Source organism: Chlorocebus sabaeus, chromosome 16 (genome assembly GCF_047675955.1).
Source record: "Chlorocebus sabaeus isolate Y175 chromosome 16, mChlSab1.0.hap1, whole genome shotgun sequence".
In the NCBI taxonomy this organism is placed as follows: Eukaryota; Metazoa; Chordata; class Mammalia; order Primates; family Cercopithecidae; genus Chlorocebus; species Chlorocebus sabaeus.
This window is the reverse complement of record NC_132919.1, coordinates 8228466-8250171: the sequence shown is the minus strand read 5'-3', so window position 1 is coordinate 8250171 and position 21706 is coordinate 8228466. Positions and strand designations below refer to the sequence as shown.

Below are 21706 nucleotides of genomic sequence, written 5' to 3'. Positions count from 1 at the left end.
CCAGAAAATACGTAAATTTCTTCCCCCCCGGCCAGTCTATTAAAGTAGGGTCAAATCATTTAATCCAATCAGGAATTGAGATGTTACAGGCTTTGTGTGGGCTGGTCTATTTCTGGATTGCCCTGATTCCTTGGTCATGGTCTTGTAAGACTCTCTCTGAAACCCTAGGGCATTTACCAGATTCTTCTTATCAGACCCTGAACTCCAATTTTTAAATTCTCACAACCCTGAAAAGCCCAAAAGCGAGGCTCAGCTTAAGAGTAGCTTTCTGCTTTGCTTCTGCCCCTCACCCTGACAACAACACATGCGGAGAATATGATTTGGCAAATTTTCTGAGAAAAGAAACTACATGGAACTTGGGGCTCACCTCTCTCATGCCCTTTTCCCCAGGATCTTAGTTCCTTACATTCTGTTTGCCTTGGATTCTAATTTTTGAGCCCTGTGATACTGCCCAAGCTTTAGGTTACCCTTTTCTGCCCAGCCTCAATGTCTCCCAAGCAAACTGGCAAATTTCTTGAGAGTCAAAAGCAGTGAAGAATATCCCCTGACCTCAAAGTGGTTCCCTTCTCTCCAGGATTCTGGTTATTTAATTCCACACATGTTGACTGCTTTCTGATGCCTTAAAACAGCCATGTATGTATGTGGGGTGTGTGTGTGTGTGTGTGTGTGTAAGTGAGAGAGATCTAATTTTTACATTGTCCTCTAAAAGAATCCTAATCTGATCCAAGCCAGTCTGTCACAACCAAAGCAAAAAGCAATGGATGCATATTTTTTAAAATGAGAACTCTAGCCGAGTGCAGTGGTTCCCGCCTGTAGTGCCAGTACTTTGGGAGCCTGAGGCGGGCTGAAGTCAGGAGTTCAAGACCAGCTTGACCAACATGGAGAAACCCTGTCTCTACTAACAATATCAAACTAGCCAGGCGTGGTGGCGCATGCTTGTAATACCAGCTACTCGAGAGGCTGAGGCAGGAGAATCGCTTGAACCCAGGAGGCAGAGGTTGCAGTGAGCCGAGATTGCGCCATTGCACTCTAGCCTGGGCAACAAGAGCGAAACTCCATCTCAAAAAAAAAAAAAAAAAAAAAAAAAAAAAGGAGAACTCTGACCATTCTGGAGAAGACCATGAGGGAAGAGAGTAGAAGCAGAAAAGGAAGTGAACGGGCTATTGCAGAATTCCAAACAAGCTGATGGTAATGCCTTAAGCTAGGATACTGACCCTGATGACAGAGAGGTGGACGACTTTCAGATTTTTTTCTTTTGGTAAAGATAATGTTATAATAATATCCAGGCAAAGTGGGTGGGGGTGACAACAAAAGACAATTTCAAATATCACTGAATGGGGTCCAAATTGGCACAACCTTCTAAAAGGCAAATTTACAATATTTATTACAAGGCTTTAAAACAATATTATCCTTTGAGTTGTCGATTCTATTGCTAGTAATTTATTTTAAGGAAATACTACCAATATATTCAGTAAAAACACTTATTGCAGACTTTTTTTTTTTGAGATGGAGTTTCACTCTTGTTGCCCAGGCTGGAGTACAATGGCACTGTCTCAGCACACTGCAACCCCCACCTCCCGGGTTCAAGCGATTCTCCTGCCTCAGTCTCCCTAGTAGCTGGGATTACAGGTGGATGCCACGACACCCAGATAATTTTTGTATTTTTAGTAGAGACAGGGTTTCACCATGATGGTCAAGGCTGGTTTCAAACTCCTGACCTCAGGTGATCTGCCTGGCCTTGGCCTCCCAAAGTGCTGAGATTACAGGCATGAGCCACCGCGCCCAGCCAACAATTTTTATAATAGGGAAAAACTGGAAACAACCTAACTATGAATCAACATGAGATTAGTTAAGCAAATTACTATATCTATTAAAAAAGAGGATCTAAAAGAATGTTTATTGGGATTAAAAGATAACAATTGAAAAAAAAAAAGGTCCAAAAAGCATTCATACAATGTGACCCCATTTATCTTAAAAATAATTATATATAATATGTATAAGTACAACTATACATTTTAACATAATTATATATTATATGGCCATATATATATATACACACACACACACGCTGTAGTAAACACCAAAATATTAATGGTAGTTTTCTGTAGAAGTGGTGTAGAGCTTGTATTTTGTGTGTGTGCGTGCGTGTGTGTTTACGTGTGTGTTAAAATTTTCCACATTTTTTTTCAACAGTAGTGCCATTTTTATCATCCAAAAATAAGATTGTTCTTATTCGGAACTCTGTCCCTGACCCTAGCCTTACCTGTCTCAAGAATTGAGGCCTCTCAGCCGTCAGGAAGGATTAAAGCCCTGGGATGAAGACTGCCAACTCAGAAAATCCTCCAAGGCGGCCAGCTCACATCGAGCACTGTTTCTCCAAATGCTGCCACCACCCCGGGAGTGGAGAGAGGTTTCCCTTCCACCTACCGTGTCCCTGAGAACAAACCTCCCCGCTGTCTTGGTGACTTCCCTCCCCTGCCTGGCCTGAAGCGTCTCTGCCCCGGGAGTGGGTCACTTGACGACAGCGAGAGGGAATCCGTGCGGTGGGTGCCAGGAGCGCAGCCCTGTGCTGCCCGGGCTGGCACAAGCTTGGGCCATGACTCAGCCCCTTCCTGCTCACCCGGCGTCCCGCCCTGCTGTCTCCGCTTCCTCCCTGGCCCGCACCCTCGGGTCACTATCCTTCCTTGCTAGTTTCATCCTGTTGAAAGAGTCCCAGCTACTTTTATCTGGATTATTTTATTTGATCCACTTTAGTGGTTTCCCATCCAAAGGGCTCTCGGGTCAAGCATCTCACCCGGGCCTTGGGCTCAGCCACGGAAAGTCCTAGAGTCGCCTATTTCTAGCTCTGGGACCCCAAGTTTCTGTCCCCTGCGTGGGTGCCAGCCACTCGTGCCAGAGCACCAGCTCTCACCCACTCGTGCCAGAGTGTACATGTGTGACACTTCAGATGGTACACAAGTGAACTTTTTATACTTAGAAGTTTATATTAATTTATTAAAGTTTGTACCATTTCAGGAATTGAGATTTCAGGTTTCATTATATTACATATATATATATATTTTTTTTTTTTTTTTTTTTTTTTGAGACGGACTCTCGCTCTGTCAACAGGCTGGAATGCAGTGGCTCAATGTCAGCTCACTGCAACCTCTGCCTCTCGAGTTCAAGAGATTCTCCTACCTCAGCCTCCCGAGTAGCTGGGACTACAGGCGCGTGCCACCGCCATGCCCCGCTAATTTTTTGTATTTTAGTAAAGAGGGGGTTTCACCATGTTGGCCAGGATGGTCTCGATTTCCTGACCTCGTGATCCGCCCACCTCGGCCTCCCAAGGTGCTGGGATTACAGGCGTGAGCCACCACGCCCAGCCCCTAATTATATTTTTAAGGTACAGACACTTATATTTGAGGCTGTTAAAGGTATGAATGCTTATGTTTAAGGGTTGTGTTTTGTTTTGTATTTTTTCCCAGGCTGGACTGCAGTGGCGCAATCTCTGCAACCTCTTCCTCCCAGGTTCAAACAAAATTCTCGTGTCTCAGCCTCCTGAGTATCTGGGATTACAGACCCACTCCACCACACCTGGTTAATTTTTGTATTTTAGTAGAGATGGGGTTTCACCATGGTGCCCAGGCTAATCTCGAACTCCTGAGCTCAAGCGATCCACTCACCTTAGCCCCCCAAAGTGCCAGGATTATGAGTGTGAGCCACGGCACCAGGCCAGGCCATGTTTAAGATATTTTTAAGAAATTGATGTTTTTGCTGGGCACAGTGGCTCATGCCTGTAATCCTAGCACTGTGGGAGGCAGAGGTGGGCAGATCACTTGAGGTCAGGAGTTCGAGACCAGCCTGGCCAACATGGTGAAACTCCATCTCTACCAAAAAATACAAAAGAATTAGCTGGCCCTGGTGGCAGGTCCCTGTAATCCCAGCTACTTGGGAGGCTGAGGCAGGAGAATGGCTTGAACCTGGAGTGGGCGGAGGTTGCAGTGAGCCAAGATTGTGCCATTGCACTCCAGCCCGGGCGACAGAGTAAGACTCTGTCTCAAAAAAAAAAAAAAAAAAAAAAAGAATAGAAAGTAAAATGACTGTGTTGCTCAAACACCCCCTTCACCCCACTTCTGGCCCAACACACGATTTAGGCTTGAGAAGGCAGACTTTTTTTTTTTTTTTTTACTTAAACATGTATTGAGCTCTAATAATACTGGATCTTTGTGCAGGGTCTACAGAGCTGTGTGAAATAGGATCCCCCTCTTTCAAGATCTTAAAAGATGTAGAGGAAGGCCAGGGGCAGTGGCTCACACCTGTAATCTCAGCACTTTGGGAGGCTGAGGCAGGCAGATCACTTGAGGTCAGGAGTTCAAGACTAGCCTGGCCAACATGATAGAACCCTGTCTCTACTAAAAACACAAAAATTAGCCAGGCGTAGTGGCACACACCTATAATCCCAGCTACTCTGGAGGCTGAGGCAGGAGAATCGCTTGAACCTGGGGGGAACGGCGGTTGCACTGAGCTGAGATGGCCCCACTGTGCCCTAGCTGGGCAACAGAGCAAAAACCTGTTTCAAAAACCGAAACAAAAAAGATGTAGAGGAGATGCCAGGAGAGATGTAATGAGGTAGAAAGGCATTCCAGCCAGGAAACGACCCCAAAAACAGCATGAAAAAAAAGATCACAGAGGCCCACAAGCCCAGGGCCTTGAAGACCTGAGCTGGAAGCCAGAGCTGTGACCACGCTGTGTCGCAAAAGATAGCCCAGGGGAGGAGCTGGCTGGAGCAAGTCCCCAGAAAGCATTGAGGGCTTCATGGGCTCCCTGAGTATGGCCTTTGCCTCAGGGCAATGGGGAGCCAAGGAAGTCTTCAAAGGGAAGGGACGGGATGGGGTGAGATCTGTGGTCACTGCCTGTTGTTGGGCTGGGGGGCTTGGGAACCAAGGCAAGTGAATTGGGAATGAAACCAGTTCCTATTCTGCCTGCTAAGCCATGTGCCCTGACACAGCCTGAGAAGGAGGAGGGCCTTTTTCCAATTTACTTCCTAGAGGGAGGGGCCTCTTTGTGTTCCGTTCAGAGGCTCAAGGTGTCCCCGGTGCTACCAGCAGCCCTGGGCTATGTAATAATGGGGCAGAGCCCACGAGGGTGAAACAATGGGGAACCTTGGGGCAAATGAAACTCTTGAGCTGGCTGGAGCAAGCCAGGCCAGGGCTGACAGCTGCAAATGGGTGGGGAGACCCTCAGAGCTGCACCAACCCAGGGTTCTCCCCTAGTCTCACCGTGGAAACTGCAGCCTCACCCGGGATACCCCAGTGGCATCCTGTGGGGTCGCTGAAGCAGCAGATCTTGTCCCCTGGTCTCTGTGTAGGCTTCCCTAGGGACACGGCCGTACTTCAGTGCATACTTTTGGGGTCCTTTGCCCTCTCTGGTTAGGCCCTCCCATCTGCCCACAGTCACCAGGTCAAGCAGGATGCTGAGAAGCCAAGGTGCGGCGGGAGGAGGGTCAAGGGTCATGTGCACACACACACTCATGGCTGGGAGGTGCTCCCACCTCCTGCCCTTGTGCATCGCTTCACTGTCTTCATGCTGAGCACACGTGGGGCAGCCAGCTTGCCTTGTCCTGCCTCCCTTGCATGAGCCCATCCTCCTCTGGAGCCAGAACTGGAGCTGGCCCCACTTGGCCAACTATGAGCACTCAGGGCAACCGTGCTGTCTCCAAACAGCACACAACCTTCAGTGTCCCCGATCCGGGCCCTGGTCGGTAATCTAGGCCTACCCACAAGATCATTACCAGGTGTCTTTTCATGGACAGCAGTGACGTAAAAAGACCAAGAGTCTCTGCCCTGCCGCAGGTTGGCCTTAACCTATAAACTCACATTCTCCCTCTCTCCTATCCCCTCTCCCACCTCTCTCCACTGCATCTGGGCTGGGCCTGCAGTTCCCGGCTCCATGTTTGCTCCCCAGCCTCCAATCCCTCCGCCGTAGATATTTGGGGTGACTCACATTTACTCTTATTAAAATGTCAGCCCTGGCACAACGTTCCAAACAGCCTGAGTGACCCCATGCCATCAGTGTTGCCCCTGCCTGCTGCACCCACCCTGTCCCCACAGGGAGTGGCAGGAAGGTGGCGCAGACAGCTGCGGAATGCCCCTGCGCCCGGACACCCAGTGTCCCTCCAGGGCAGCAGGAAAGCCAGGAGCTTCAGGGATCCCAGTTCCCTGGAGATATTGCGCAGGGAAAGCTGGGGACAGTGAAGACGGTGGGGACAGAGAGCAGGTTACTCTGGAGGTTCCTGGGACCCTTTGGGCCTCCATCTGAGCTGAGCCACCGCAGCTTCCAGTCCTCCTCCCCTAGCCTGGAGGAAGGAGTACATCTCCAAGCTACCCAGGACCCCAGTGATTTCTGAGGCCAGAGGTTCCCACATAGGCTGCCCCTTAACATCGCCTGGGGAAGCTGTTAAAAACTCAGATTCAACAACTCAAACTGTGCATGTGCATAAGTGAGAAAGCTCTGAGCTGTACTGTCCAGTAAAACAAGCAAGGTGCACCAGCATGCGTGTGGTGCACACCTTTAGATTAAAAACAGGGGGAAGGGCCGGGCATGGTGGCTAACAGCCACCTGTAATCCTGTAATCCTAGCACTTTGGGAGGCCAAGGCGGTTGGATCACTTGAGGTCAGGAGTTCGAGACCAGCCTGACCAACCTGGTAAAACCCTGTCTCTGCTAAAACTACAAAAATGAGCCAGGCGTGGTGGTGGACACCTGTAATCCCAGCTACTCGGGAAGCTGAGGCAGGAGAACTGCTTGAATCTGGGAGGTGGAGGTTGCAGTGAGCCAGGACCATGCCACTGCATTTCAACCTAGGCAATAGAATGAGACTTCATCACAAAAAAAAAGCAAAAAACAAACAAACAAACAAACAAAAAAAAACAAAAACCACAGGGGGAAGGGTGCGCACAGTGACTCATGTCTATAATCCTAGTACTTTGGGAGGCCAAGGCAGGAGGATCGCTTGAGTCCAGGAGTTCAAGACCAGCCTGGGCAACACAACGAGACCTTGTCGCTACTGAAAATTTAAAAATTATCCATGTGTGGTGGCATGCCTGCGGTCCCAGCTACTCAGGAGGCTGAGGTGGGAAGTCACTTGAGAATGGGAAGTCGAGATTGCAGTGAGCTGCGATTGCAACACTGCACTCCAGCCTGGGCAACAGAGTGAGACCCTATCTCTCAAAAGAAAAAAAAAAACAGGGAATACAAATCCCTATTTGTATTTGTTTGTGTATATATAAATAACATGCACAAAACTAACTGCTAATAATAGCAGTTACCTTTTTTACTGTGGTAAAATACAGATAACAAAATTTACCATCTTAACCTTTATTTTTTATTTATTTATTTATTTATTTTTTTTTTTTTGAGACAAGGTCTCACTCTGTCATCCAGACTGGAATGCAGAGGTGTGATCTCAGCTCACTGCAACCTCTGCCTCCCAGGTTCAAGCGATTCTCCTGCCTCAGCCCCCCGAGTAGCTGGGATCACAGGTGCACACCGCCACATCCGGCTAATTTTTGTATTTTTAGTAGACACAGGGTTTCACCATGTTGGCCAGGCTGGTCTTGAACTCCTGACCTCAAATGATCCACCCACCTTGGCCTCCTAAAGTGCTGGGATTACAGGCATGAGCCACCACACTCGGCCCATCTTAACCATTTTTTTTTTTTTTTTTTTTTTTTGAGACGGAGTCTCGCTCTGTCGCCCAGTCTGGAGTGCAATGGCACAATCTCGGTTTACTGCAAGCTCCGCCTCCCGGGTTCACGCCATTCTCCTGCCTCAGCCTCCCGAGTAGCTGGGACTACAGGCGCCCGCCACCTCGCCCGGCTAGTTTTTTGTATTTTTTAGTAGAGATGGGGTTTCACCATGTTAGCCAGGATGGTCTCGATCTCCTGACCTTGTGATCTGCCCGTCTCAGCCTCCCAAAGTGCTGGGATTACAGGCTTGAGCCACCGCGCCCGGCTCTTAACCATTTTAAGTGTACAGTTCCACAGTATTAAGTACACTCATACTGTGAACAACCATCACCACCATCCATCCAGAGTGTTCATCTTCCCAAACAGAAACTCTGCCCCTGTTAAACACTCACTCCCCATTGTGCCCTCATGCCCCGCCAGCCCCGGGCAACCACCATTTCACTTTCTGTCTGTATGATTTTGACTACTCTAGGAACCTCATTTAAGTGGAATCATTGTATTTGCCCTTTTGTAACTGGCTTATTTCACTTAATGTCCTCAAGGTTCATCCATGTTGTAGCAGGTGGTAAAATTTCCTTCCTTTTAAGGCTGAATAAATATTCCATCATGTGGATGGACCACACTGTGTTTATCCACTTACGTGCTGATGGACATTTGGATTGCTTCCACCTTTTAGCGATTGCGACTAACACTGCTATGAACACAGGTATACAAAGATCTACTTGAGTCCATACTTAAATTCTTTGGGGTATATACCCAGAAGCGGAATTGATGGATCATACAGTAATTCCATATTTAAGTTTTTGAACCACTGTACTGTTTTCCAAAGAAGTGTACTCTTTTACATTCCCACCAGCAGGGTACAAGGGTTCCAATTTCTTCATATCTTCACCAACTCCTGTTATTTTCTGGTGTGGTTTTTTTGTTTTATTTTTGTTTTTTGGGTTTTTTTGTTTGTTTTGTTTTTGGTCTTATTTTTGTTTATTCTTTTGAAGGGATGGTTACCTTCTGAAGGGATGCACAGGAAATGGGCAGATGAGGGACAGGGAGGAAGATTAATATTCACTGCAGGTCATTTAACACTTTTTTACTTTTTTTTCTTTTTTTTTTTTTGAGACAAATCTTGCTCTATTGCCCAGGCTGGAGTGCAGCGGCGTCATCTTGGCTCACTGCAACTTCTGCCTCCCGGGTTCAAGCAATTCTCCTGCCTCAGCCTCCCAAGTAGCTGGGATTACAGGCACCTGGCTAATTTTTTAAATTTTTAGTAGAGACGGGATTTCACCATGTTGGCCAGGGTGGTCTCGAACTCCTGACCTCAGATGATCTGTCCACCTCGGCCTCCCAAAGTGCTGGAATTACAGGCGTGAGCCACCGCGCCCGGCCACTTTCTAACTTTTGAATCATCTGAATATATTACTTATTCAAAAAGGTACTTTGTCTTTCCAACAGGTGTTATGAAAATTTTCAAACATACAACAAAGACAAAAGAATTTTACAAGAATCCATACATCCATCACCGAGATTCCACCATTAACAGGTACTATTCTTACGTTATCATATATCTAGCCATCCATCTATCCAACTATTAAAAATAAGTAGAGTGTACTTTCCTGGGCCCCTCCCAAGACCTGCAAGTCACGAGTGGGGCCTGGAAATCTGTTTCTGTAATCTGTTCTCCAGATGATTCTGGCATTGGGAACTTCTGTCCTGGTCCAGCTACTCATCCCATGCAGAAACCACACCTGCAGTTAGTCAGTGGCCAGCGGGGGTGGGATTCTTCCCTTGTCTAAAAGCCCCTTAGCCTCACAAAAATGTCCCTCTAAGGAAGAGCTTATCTCACTGGGCCAAAATGGTCTCCAGACTCAACTCCATCCTGGCCAACCTCTTCCCCAGGACACGCTTTGGTGCCTCATCAACACCACTTCCAAGGTGGCCCCAGAACCAGACAAAACTCTACAGCATGACCTGCCCAGGGAAGGGACTCCTGGTCTTGTCCCTCCCTAAGCTGGAACTATTCTTCCACGGTTCAGCGTGCATTTGTCCTTCCTGCTGAGAAGGGGAGAACGCTCTAAAGTGACGTGGCAGTGTTTGCAACAGACACCTTACTCACTAAATCAGGACAAGATTAGCCAGGCCCCTTGCGTTAGAAAGTGTTTGCATCTCCTTACCCACCTTTAGCCTTCTCTTCTTGCCATAATGGTAATAAGGATGATTTCCATGATAATCGATAGAGAGAGATAAATGAAGAAATATGTATATATTTTAGAAAGATGAAGAGATTGGATAGATGATAGATAGATAGGTCGATCGACAGATAGATAGTTCGATTGACCTATGGAGAGACTGGAGACAGAGACTGGATAAATGGATGGAAGGATGGATGGATGGATGGATGGATGGATGGATGGATGGATGGATGGATTAACTGATAGACTGATAGAGAGATGGATCAATGGAGAGATAGACAGATACGTAGCTACACAGAGATGGATCAGTAGAGAGATTAGGTAGATAGATCGATCAATGAAGAGATAGATCAATTGAAAGGTAGACAGATGATTGATTGATGGATAGATTACATAGATGGATGGATCAATGGAGAGATAGATAGACATTAGATAGATAGATGGATAGATGAACAGATAGATGGATGGCTGGATCAATGGATAGGTTGATTCATGGATGGATGGAGAGGATAGAAAGAAATTAGATAGATCAATAGATACATAGATCAATTGAGATAGATGGATCAATGGAGAGACCAAATAGACAGATGAATTGATTGATTGATAGATAGACAGACATATAAATAGATAAACACTGACAGAGCCCCTCCTGCGTAGCAGGTGTTGTTGCAGGCACATTACTTGCGTTCATTCGTTTTATTGTCACAAGAACCCTATAGAGTAGGTACTATTATCCCCATTTTCTACAAATGAAGCAACTGAGGCACGGAAGGACTAAGTAACCTACCCAAAGGTACACGGCAATTTCTCTTTAGTCACCAACACACATAAACACACGTAGAGCACTCATGAATACTCATGGGCTGGTCTTTAGTTTCCAGAGCTCCCTACCATCAAGTCTTATAGTGTAGTTCCTCCTGGCTAGTATACCTGTGCACTTAAATCTTCCTGCCAAAATCCAACAGTCTACTTTCCCAGAAACTTGCTAGATGGCTAGAGCCAATCTGAAAAATAAATTCAAGTTAAAGTGTCTCTGGGTGATGCATTGACTTCCTCAGGTAAATGTGTGTGTCTGTGCCAACATATATAAGTATATGCAATTTTTTAAGTGGAATTCTTTTTCTTTCTTTCTTTCTTTTCTTTTTTTTTTTTTTTTTTTTTTTTTGAGACAGAGTTTCACTCTGTCACCTAGGCTGGAGTGCAGTGGTGGCATCTCAGCTCACTGCAACCTCCGCCTCCCGAGTTCAAGCGATTCTCCTGCCTCAGCCTCCTGAGTAGCTGGGACTACAGGTGCCCGCCACCACGCCGGGCTAATTTTTTGTATTTTTAGTAGAGACGGGGTTTCACCGTGTTAGCCAGGATGGTCTTGATCTCCTGACCTCATTATCCGCCCTCCTCAGCCTCCCAAAGTGCCGGGAATAAAGGCATGAGCCACTGCGCCAGGCCAGAATTCTTTTTTTAGAACACAAAACCAAAACAGACAGTTATACTAAATATTTACATATTAAAGGTAATCTTCATAGTCAAGCTTCATGACGGGGCCAGTGGAAAAGATATTGGCACCTTACGAACTTTATATCACCCCATAAATCACATCCCAAAAACCTAAGGATGGCTGAGACTGGCTCCGTCTCCTCTCTGGGGAACACACAAGGGGGTGATACTGAGGTATTTGGGATGCCTTTTCAGGAATCCCCAGAAAGCCCTAGGCAGAGTCATGAGCCACATTGTTGAAGGGACTTAGAACTTTGCAATGTGCCTCTTGGAGGTGCCAGTGGAGGGAGAGAAATTTGGAGAGCCCTCTGGGATTAGACTTGCTGGATGAAAATACAGAATACCCACTTAAATTTGAGTCTCAGATAGAAAAGGAATACTCTTTAGTATAAATATGTGCCAGAGGGCCGGGTGTGGTGGCTCACACCTGTAATCCCAGCACTTTGGGAGCCCAAGGCGGGTAGATCACTTAAGGTCAGGAGTTCAAACCAAACTTGCCAACATGGCGAAACCCTGTCTCCACTTAAAAATACAAAAAATCAGCGGGGTGTGGTGGTGCACACCTGTAATCCCAGCTACTTGAGAGGCTGAGGCAGGAGAATCACTTGAACCCAGGAGGTGGGGGTTGCAGTGAGCCGAGATTGTGGCCACTGCACTCCAACCTGCGCAACAGATCGAGACTCTGTCTCAAAAAAAAAAAAAAAAAATCCCAGATATTGTACTGTATTGTACTGTATTGTACTGGACATATTTATACTAAAAAGCATTTGTTGTTTGTCTGAAATTCTAATTTACCTGGGCATACTGCATTTTCATTTGCTAATCTAGGACCATCTAACACTCTCAGGGAATGAACAAGAGAGACGGTGACGACGGCTTGGCACTCACCGATCTCTGTCCACGGTGAAGTGGCCGAGTCCACTGCCCTGGCTGTCCTCCCCACCAGCTTCAAGGTGTCCATTGAGCCAGGGCCATGATTGATTGGACAGAAGAGGGGTCATCCTGTGTCATCCTATAGGGTCACACACATGCTGGGCTGTGCCTTGGACCCAGTAACTTACTTTTTTCAGAAGACAACTGGTTTCTTGGTAACCTCCTGAGAGGACTGGGAGGGAATCCTCCAAAATTATTTCCAGTTCCCCAAACTTCATTCCCCATTATTCTTGATGACTTTTTTCTTTTTCTTTGAGACAGAGTCTCACTCTGTAGCCCAGGCTGGAGTGCAGTGGTGCAATCTTGGCTCACTGCAACCTCCACCACCTGGATTCAAGTAATTCTTGTGCCTCAGCCTCCCAAGTAGCTGAGACTACAGGCTTGCACCACCATGCCCAGCTAATTTTTGTATTTTTATTAGCGACAGGGTTTCACCATGTTGGCAAGGCTGGTCTTGAACTCCTGGCCTCAAGCAATCTGCTCACTTCAGCCTCCCAAAGTGCTGGGATTACAGGCATGAGCCACCGCACCCAGCGGATTTTTTTTTTTTTTTTTTTCTAATCACGAAAGCAACAAACTTTCAGGGTGAAAACGCAAAGATCACAGAAATATAAAACTTAGAAAGTCTCTCCAGAGATAACTGCTATGAACAGTTTGATGTGTCTTCTTCCAGATTTTCCTCTATGAGTGTGATCATGTATTATTATCTTCATAAACAGAATTGTATTACACAGGCTGTTCTGAAACTTGCTTCCGTTTATCGTGATGTCGGGGACTTCCTTCCATATCTGTGTGCATTCCTGATTCACTGGTCTTACTCTGCGTCATTCTTTATGTCAGTGGCTCTGGGTCTTTGGAGCTCTAAGCCCCTTTGGGTGTTCTATGAGTGACGAATGCACACAGGCAGATCCCACAGATATGTGACTCTGAGTGTCATGGACTTCCCGAGGCTGATCCACTACTGACCCCTTCACCCTGTGCATGGTGTGGGGATGGGGGTGTGGAGGGAAGATGGGGATCACTGAAATGGGTCCAGGAGGGTGGGAAGGACGGTGTGTGTGACTTTCCTATTGATAGGGAGACCCATGCCTGGCGAGACTCAGTCAAAGGGGTCCTGGGTCACTACCTCCCTGGTGAGACCCTCTGACTCTCCTGAGCACCCACCCCTGGGCTCCTCCTCAGGCTAGGGGTTCCTGTCCTGGCATCCTCAGCAAGATCACCTGACTCCTGCAGCTGCCAACCCCCTGGGCAACGCCAAAGCCTGCTGGCCTCAAACGGGTTGGGCGACATTCACTTCCTAGCGCTGTCCTCCCAACCTGCTCTGTCATTAGGAATCCCTCGGCGGCGGCGGTCACACTAACAGCAACAGGAGGAGATCGTGCTGCTGCCCAGCACCTTGGGGTGGCTCAGATCTGCTGGAGGCCCCAGGAGGGAAGGTGGATGCTGCTCTCTCTGGTCCCTGCCAAAGTGAGTCTAGGGGCCTGACTGGGGGTGGGGAAGGAGCTTGGCAATGTTGGAAGGTTGCCAACATTGGAAGGATGCAGGAGAATGAGGGAGAGAGAAATTGAAAGAGAGAGAAGAGGTAGCTGTGGGTGAGGAAGTAGTCACAGCTAAAGCTGTAGGACCTTGCACTGGGGCTCCAGGAGGGAATCCCAGGTGCCTGGAAGTGTCATTCTGTCCCACAAGCTCTGTGCTGAGGTGGGGATGGGGGGTATTTTCTCTGGGGTGGGGACACCTGCCCCTGTCACCCTGTCCTGGAAATGGGCTACTGCTATGGGGGAGTCTCAGTACTGGGGCTTCCCAAGGTCAGCTCCCTTGGGCCAGCCATTGCCTTCCCCCTGCCTCCCAGGTGGCCAGGGGCATCCTTGTTTAGGGTCACTCTGAGGAAGGAAGGTTGGGTAGTCACTTCTCTATCAGTGCTATTTCTTCTCTTCCTTTGACCAAAGTCTGAAGACAAAGTCTTAAGCTCTGAGCCTCAATTCCCTTATCTATGAAATGGAGACACTCCCTACCTCCCAGCGTTGTTGTCAGGATCAGATGAGGAAGGGATGAAAAATGCCAAGCGCATAATTAGGATTCAATAAATGGTCGCTGTTGTAATTATTTATTATTAGCTCAATACTGGTCCCACTTCACCTAGTAAGACCTTCCAGCCCTCCTCTCCCCTCATTTTCCTAAGGCACCAATAGGGATGCTTTTGGCACTTACTGCATCGTTCTCGAACTTGTTTGTGCTCAAACTAGAGTATGTTCCTTGCATTTCTTCTGTTGTCCTCTCCCTCACCCCAGCACCCAAACAGAATCAGGCCTTAAGAGGAACTCAAGGATGGAGAATGGAATGGGATTCAGAAAGGGAGAGAGGCAAAGAGGGAGGGGTCAGGGAAAGACTGAGAAAGGGAAGCAAGAAGGTGGGGAAGGAGGTAGCATTGTCTAGATGTGAATGGTGTGGCTCTCTGGAAGCACGGGAAGGGGAAAGGATTGCCCAGAGAGGCCATCGTTGGAAGGGGGAAGGATTGCCCAGAGAGGCCATCATTGGAAGGGGGAAGGATTGCCCAGAGAGGCCATGTTTGGAAGAGGGAAGGATTGCCCAGAGAGGCCATCGTTGGAAGGGGGAAGGATTGCCCAGAGAGGCCATGTTTGGAAGAGGGAAGGATTGCCCAGAGAGGCCATCGTTGGAAGGGGGAAGGATTGCCCAGAGAGGCCATCATTGGAAGGGGGAAGGATTGCCCAGAGAGGCCATCGTTGGAAGAGGGAAGGATTGCCCAGAGAGGCCATGTTTGGAAGGGGGAAGGATTGCCCAGAGAGGCCATCGTTGGAAGGGGGAAGGATTGCCCAGAGAGGCCATCATTGGAAGGGGGAAGGATTGCCCAGAGAGGCCATGTTTGGAAGGGGGAAGGAATGCCCAGAGAGGCCATCATTGGAAAGGAGAAGGAATGCCCAGAGAGGCCATCGTTGGATGGGAGAAGGATTGCCCAGAGAGGCCATCGTTGGAAGGGAGAAGGATTGCCCAGAGAGGCCATGTTTGGAAGGGGGAAGGAATGCCCAGAGAGGCCATCATTGGAAAGGAGAAGGAATGCCTAGAGAGGCCATCGTTGGATGGGAGAAGGATTGCCCAGAGAGGCCATCGTTGGAAGGGAGAAGGATTGCCCAGAGAGGCCATGTTTGGAAGGGGGAAGGAATGCCCAGAGAGGCCATCATTGGAAAGGAGAAGGAATGCCCAGAGAGGCCATCGTTGGAAGGGAGAAGGATTGCCCAGAGAGGCCATCAATGGGGCTGGGATGTCTTCTACACTCCCTGGGTCCTTTTCACTTTTCCACTAACTCGGATGAAAAGTACAGGCTCTCCTCCTCCTTCCCTGCTCGTCTCAAGGAGGATGGTGCTTCCTAACTTGGCTAATACCTACTCACCCAATCTATCAGCTGATTCTCACAATGTTCTACCATCTACAGAATCTTCTCTGTCTCTGTTAACTCCCCCTCCGTCGCCTTCAGCGGTGACCTCAGGCGAGTCACTTCCCTCTCTCTAGACATGGATCTGCTCGTCTCTGAAACTAGGAACTTCAACTAAGTGATCTCTAAAGTCCCTTATTCCCTCTAGGATTCCTTATTTGCTCGTCTTCTCTTGTCAGCCTTGATCTCTACTTCTCAGTTATCCAAACAACTTAAACCATTGATCATCAATCCTCTTTTCAAAAAATAATCTTTTTTGAGAAAATTTATAAATGTCCACTGAGCTCTAAAGTTTTATAAGAACTTCCTTGACCACTACTTACCCCTAATATGTAAGCTCAGTACCTAGCACATAGCAGGCGGTCAATAAATACGTGTTGAATAATTAGACGGATGGATGGATGGATAGAAGGATGGAACTCTTGCCGTCATACACTTTGGGGAGTTATGAAATGTAATGAAACATATTAATAGTTGATTGACTTAAGAAAATCATGGCCATCCTGATTATAATGGCTGTTTGGTATAAACATTTGCAAATGTGTTATTAAAAAACTACTAAGAAACATTGGAATAACCATTTAAACTCTTATCGATCGCCCATCGCTTATCTTATCCATTGTCATCTTGTTCAGTTATTCTAATTTGAGATGAGTTGCCCTCTGTCAAGGGGGTGCAATTTTTTTAATCATCCACATACCAAGGAACATTTGGGGATGACAGGGAAGGAAAGGAAGGCAAATGCTGTGGCTGCCTCAAGAGCTGTAACAGGGGTCTCCAAGTCTCCTTTGGGAGAAGAGGTGACAGGACGTGGCCTGTCTTAATAATGACAACTGCCATTTACTGAGCACTTACTCTGAGCCAAACTCTTGACTCACATTAGCTCACTTAATTCCCCCAACAACTCTCCGAGGAAGACGGTACCATTATTATCAAGTTCATCTTATGGACAGGAAACTGAGACTCAGAGAGGTTAAACAACTTGGTTAAGCTTATACAGACAGTAATGGGTAGATCAAAGATTTGAACCCCTAGCCCCATCCTGCGGGCCACACTGACCACCTCAAAGACCAAACCTGGAAACTCCCAAAGAGGTTTGGGGGCTGCCTCCAGGATGCCAGATTCCTTATCCCACCTGCAAATATTTTTGCTGTTTCTTAGACTATGGGACATTTTCAACTCGGCAAAATGGATTTGGAGCCAAGCCAAGAGAGGGAGGGATTCTGAAAGATTTGTGATCTTAACAGTTGTCCTTCATATACATTGATTTTATTCTGATTATGTCATCTCTCAGGTCTGGGGGCTGCCATGCTGCTCTATTTTATCAGTGTGCCCAGGGGTCTTTTGTCTCTGTCATGGATGGAAGAAAGTAGCAATAACATGGAATCATGGTTCCTTTTAAAGAAGCCGTTCTAGATAAGTTTAGGCTACACAGTTGTGACACTGTGAACTTTTCAATGAGGATACTTGGACCTCACCACACACCCCAGTGGATGTTTCCCTTCAAAGCCATCAACTTGGGAAGCCATGTACTTAATCAAACAAATCTGCTCTCAGATTCTGTTTAAAACCCATCTTGTGGCCGGGCGCAGTGGCTCACGTCTGTAATCCCAGCACTTTGGGAGGCTGAGGCAGGCGGATCACTGGAGGTCAGGAGTTCAAGACCAGCCTGGCCAACATGGTGAAATCCTGTCTCTACTAAAAATACAAAAATTAGCCAGGGGTGGTGGCACACGCCTGTAATGCCAGTTATTCGGGAAGCTGAGACAGGAGAATCTCTTGAACCCAGGAAGTGGAGGTTGTAGTCAGCTGAGGTCACACCACTATACTCCAGCCTGGGTGACAGAGCAAAACTCTCTTTCAAAAAAGAAAGAAATCATCTTGTTACTTTATAGTGACTCTGTAGCTTTGATTTCAAACAATATCATGTCACTTGATCATTCACTTACTTTCCTATCAGACTTGGCTCCCAGTGACTTCTGGCCACTTCCAAAATATCAGACATATTCTCAAAGGATAAAATTCTGTCTCCATCAAGGTTGATCAGATGCTTCTCTCACTGCCTCAGGCAGCCCCATAAGAAGAATCTGGAGAATGACTGAGCTGTGGCAGGTGAGGGAATGAACCCAAAGCTTCCTGACGTGACTGTGTGGAAGGCCAGCAGGCATTTGAATGTGTAAGTTCTGAGCTTTGTTTTTTTAAACAGTCATTGCTTTATAGTCACACTTAGCACAGAGGAATGCAGTCCAATGGCTGGAGGAAATCCAGTGGACCCGCCAACCCCAGGTGAGGGCAGAGGTTGAGACTAGCACAGGCTTTTCTGGAAAATGGCCACTCTGGGTGCAGGCCCAAATTGGAGACTGGACTGGGGCTGTGCATGCATCTCCTTAGCCACCTGCTTCCCCTGGTAACAGGGACTTCCTTCCTTCACTTCCGTCACTGAAGCAGGAAGAGGTGAGGCAGTGACCTCACCATGTGTGTACATGGTGATTGAGGTGAGACATCAGGAACTCCACACACCTCCTCCTGGGGTCCAGTGTGACTGGGTTCTCTGGTTCTCTGTCTCCTGATTCTCGCTTCCAGAAGCTTCTACTCCTCTCCTCCTAAGGGTCTTGGGCTCTAGGTTTGAGTCAGGTGGGCCATAGAGGAGGAGCAGCAAAAGAGCCAAGAGTAGGAGGAAGAGAGAGGCGGAAGACAGGGAGAGGGGATAAGAGGCTGTGGAGGCAGAGGTGTAGGTGGGAGCTAGGACAGAAGAGGGAAAGAGGGAAATGCCTCAATATTCAGGACCCTTCCCGCCCACAGCTGAGTGTGCCATCTCCCAGTGGCCATGTCAGAAGGGGAGAGCAAGGACAGCTCGGGCAGCGAGTGCCCCGTGTGCTACGAGAAGTTCCGGGACCTGGAGGGCGCCAGCCGGACACTGAGCTGTGGCCATGTGTTCTGCCATGACTGCCTGGTCAAGTACCTCCTGTCCACCCGCGTGGATGGGCAGGTCCAGAGGACCCTGGTCTGCCCCATCTGCCGCTACGTCACGTTCCTCAGCAAGAAGAGCTCCCGCTGGCCCTCCATGCTGGACAAGAGCTCCCAGACCCTGACTGTGCCTGTGGCCCTGTCCTCCGTGCCCCCACTGGACAGCCTGGGTCACACAAACCCCCTGGCTGCCTCCTCGTCCGCCTGGACGCCACCCCCGGGCCAGGCCAGGTCGCCGGGCAGCCCGGGCCAGAGCGCCCAGCTCCCCCTGGACCTGCTGCCCAGCCTGCCCCGAGAGTCTCAGGTCTTCGTCATCAGCCGCCACGGGATGCCCCTCGGGGAGCAGGACAGCGTGCTGCCCCGCCGCAGCCTGGCAGAGCTCTCGGAGGCCTCCCCGGCGCCCCGCTCCACCCGTGCCTTCTGCTGCCGATCGCGGGCCCTGCTGCTCATCACGCTCATCGCCGTGGTGGCCGTGGTGGCCGCCATCCTGCCCTGGGTGCTGCTGGTGAGGAAGCAAGCATGAGGCGCACAGCAGGGAGACCGCCAGGCTGGCCGTGGCCTGGGGTGGGACGGGAGGCCCCACGGCAGCCCTGGTGCCACCAAGCTCCGAAGGGCATGCGGGCAGGCAGAGGGGAGGTCCTGGGCACAGAAAGGGCCTTGGGCTTCCCCGAGCCCCGCAGGGAGGCTGGAGCTGACTCCATGGGCGCAGCGCCTTTCCCCACGTCAATCCTCAGCAGACGCGTTCCCCTTTCATCTAGGCTGGGAAGATGGGTGGTTACTGCCCTCCTGCAGGCTCACCAGCCCTGAGTGGCAGACCTTACCTGCCAGGTGTCCTGCCCAAAGCCAGGTGGGCCCCTCCAGGGACAAGGAAGCCCTGCTGGCAGATGTCCTGCTGGGCTGGTCGATGGCAGGATCCTCCAGGCCAAAATTCCCACCCAGGATTTGCGGCTTGCCCTCGGGAACAGACAGAAGGGGCGCCCAGAATCTCAGCACTCACCCCCGACCTCCACCACAGTACCCCATCCCCAAGCCCTTCCCGTCCCCAACCTGCCAGCTTAGAAGGGCTTCCCTGAAGGAGAAGCTGATCTGAGAAGCTGCCTCAGAATTTCTGGGAGAATGAACAGAAACTGTTCTTTCCGGAGAGCTGAGGCCAGATCCAGAGACGGGGTTTGTTGATAGACACCACCCCAGCAGAGTGCCCCATGGACGGAGCCAGAGGTCCCCCTGAGCCCTCCAGGCCCAAGGAGGGATCCAAACTTTGAGTCCTAGTGTTCTCAAGGGTGGCAGGGAGTGGAGGGGAAGCCTGACAGGCGAGCCTTGAGTCAGCTGAGAACTATGTGGGCAAACGAACCCCTGGGGGCTCCCACCTCCCTCCCAGCTGGTCCTCCTCCTCATGACCCAGCCACTCATTTAGAGGCCACACCAGCTGGGCCAGTTTCCTAGGTGGATTGCCAGGCTGGGCTGGGTGAGGAAGGGTGGGGAGAAAAACAGCTATGCTTGTCAGGGACGCTGCCATCTCAACTGAGGAATGCTGAGGCCCAGGTGCCATCAGCTGCTCCCCGAGGTCTCTTTGCCTGGGGCACCCACGTGGGACTGTGAAAAGCCTCAGGCTGGGTCTAGCCTGAGTCATTCGGGGATAGCTATTGGCTGTTTATTGAGGTCCGTAAGTCAACCAACGCCTTTCAACGGAAAACAACAAAATCCTCCAGCAATTATCTCAAATAAGTGGCGGCCTGCACCCAGCTGTGCCCATGGTTGAGCACCCCCCCCCAACCTCCCCCAACCTATACCCCTCTCAGCAATTTGCTGTCTGTAGGGGAAGAAATAGCAGTCTACATTCTATCTAGTTCCTAAATGCCTGCAGTGGTGGTCATCTGGGGACCGCTGGGGAATTGGGCCCCACTACAGGGGATATTTGGGACATAGCGAAGGCTGCTTTGAAAGCATTTGTGGGCTTCTCTGTGCTCATGTCAAGATTACAGAAGTGGCCGGGTGCGGTGGCTCACGCCTGTAATCCCAGCACTTTGGGAGGCCGAGGCGGGTGGATCACGAGGTCAGGAGTTCGAGATCAGCCTGGCCAATGTGGTGAAACCCCGTCTCTACTAAAAATACAAAAATTAGCCAGGCGTGGTGGCGCACGCCTGTAGTCCCAGCTACTTGGGAGAGGCAGAATATCCGCTTGAACCCGGGAGGCAGAGGTTGCACTGAGCCAAGATCGCACCACTGCACTCCAGCCTGGGTGACAGAGCAAGACTCCGTCTTAAAAAAAAAAAAAAAAAAATACAGACGAGCACAGCTGCTATTGGGGGGAAGGGATACAGATGGATTCCATGGGGAAAATATTTATTATAGGAATAAAAATAATGTTAAATTTGCAAAGACTCCAATGAGTCTCTTTTAACCTCAGCCAGGCTGTTTTAAACAGTGTCATGAATTTTTGGGAACCTGGTTCTAGTCTTTTCAGATTCTGTCGTATTTGCCAAAAGTTTCTTTCAGAATATCCTCAGTGTTTTCACATTGTTCAGTGGTGACCTGTAGCTGCAACTTCTTTTATTTTCAGAGAATGCCAAAAGCTATTTTTAAAATAAAGGTATATATTTTCTCAAAGATTCCAGAGACTTTGCAATGTATGTGGGAAGCTCCGAGCCTGGACTTGAAGGACAATTCACTTTAGATGAAAAAGTTTGACGCTGTGTCTCACTCCTGTAATCCCAGCACTTTGGGAGGCCGAGGCAGGTGGATCACAAGGTCAGGAGTTCGAGACCAGCCTGGCCAGCATGGTGAAACCCTATCTCTACTAAAAATACAAAAAATTAGCCAGACATGGTGGCGCATGCCTGTAGTCCCAGCTACTCCGGAGGCTGAGGCAGGAGAATCGCTTGAACTTGGGAGGTGGATGTTGCAGTGAGCCGAGGTCACGCCACTGCACTCCAGCTGGGCGACAGAGCGAGA

At 49.0% G+C, this 21706-nt stretch overlaps 1 protein-coding gene across 1 annotated transcript; it reads left to right on the top strand.

Annotated features, from left to right (window-relative positions):
* The first annotated feature begins 13662 nt into the window (after positions 1–13662).
* On the top strand, positions 13663–21363 carry RNF222 (ring finger protein 222). The gene is made up of 3 exons (XM_037987879.2): positions 13663–13794; positions 17748–17899; positions 18590–21363. Exon 3 carries the CDS (start codon positions 18615–18617, stop codon positions 19275–19277), a length of 663 nt encoding a protein of 220 aa, XP_037843807.2. The 5' UTR covers positions 13663–13794; positions 17748–17899; positions 18590–18614; the 3' UTR covers positions 19278–21363.
* Positions 21364–21706: the final 343 nt, after the last annotated feature.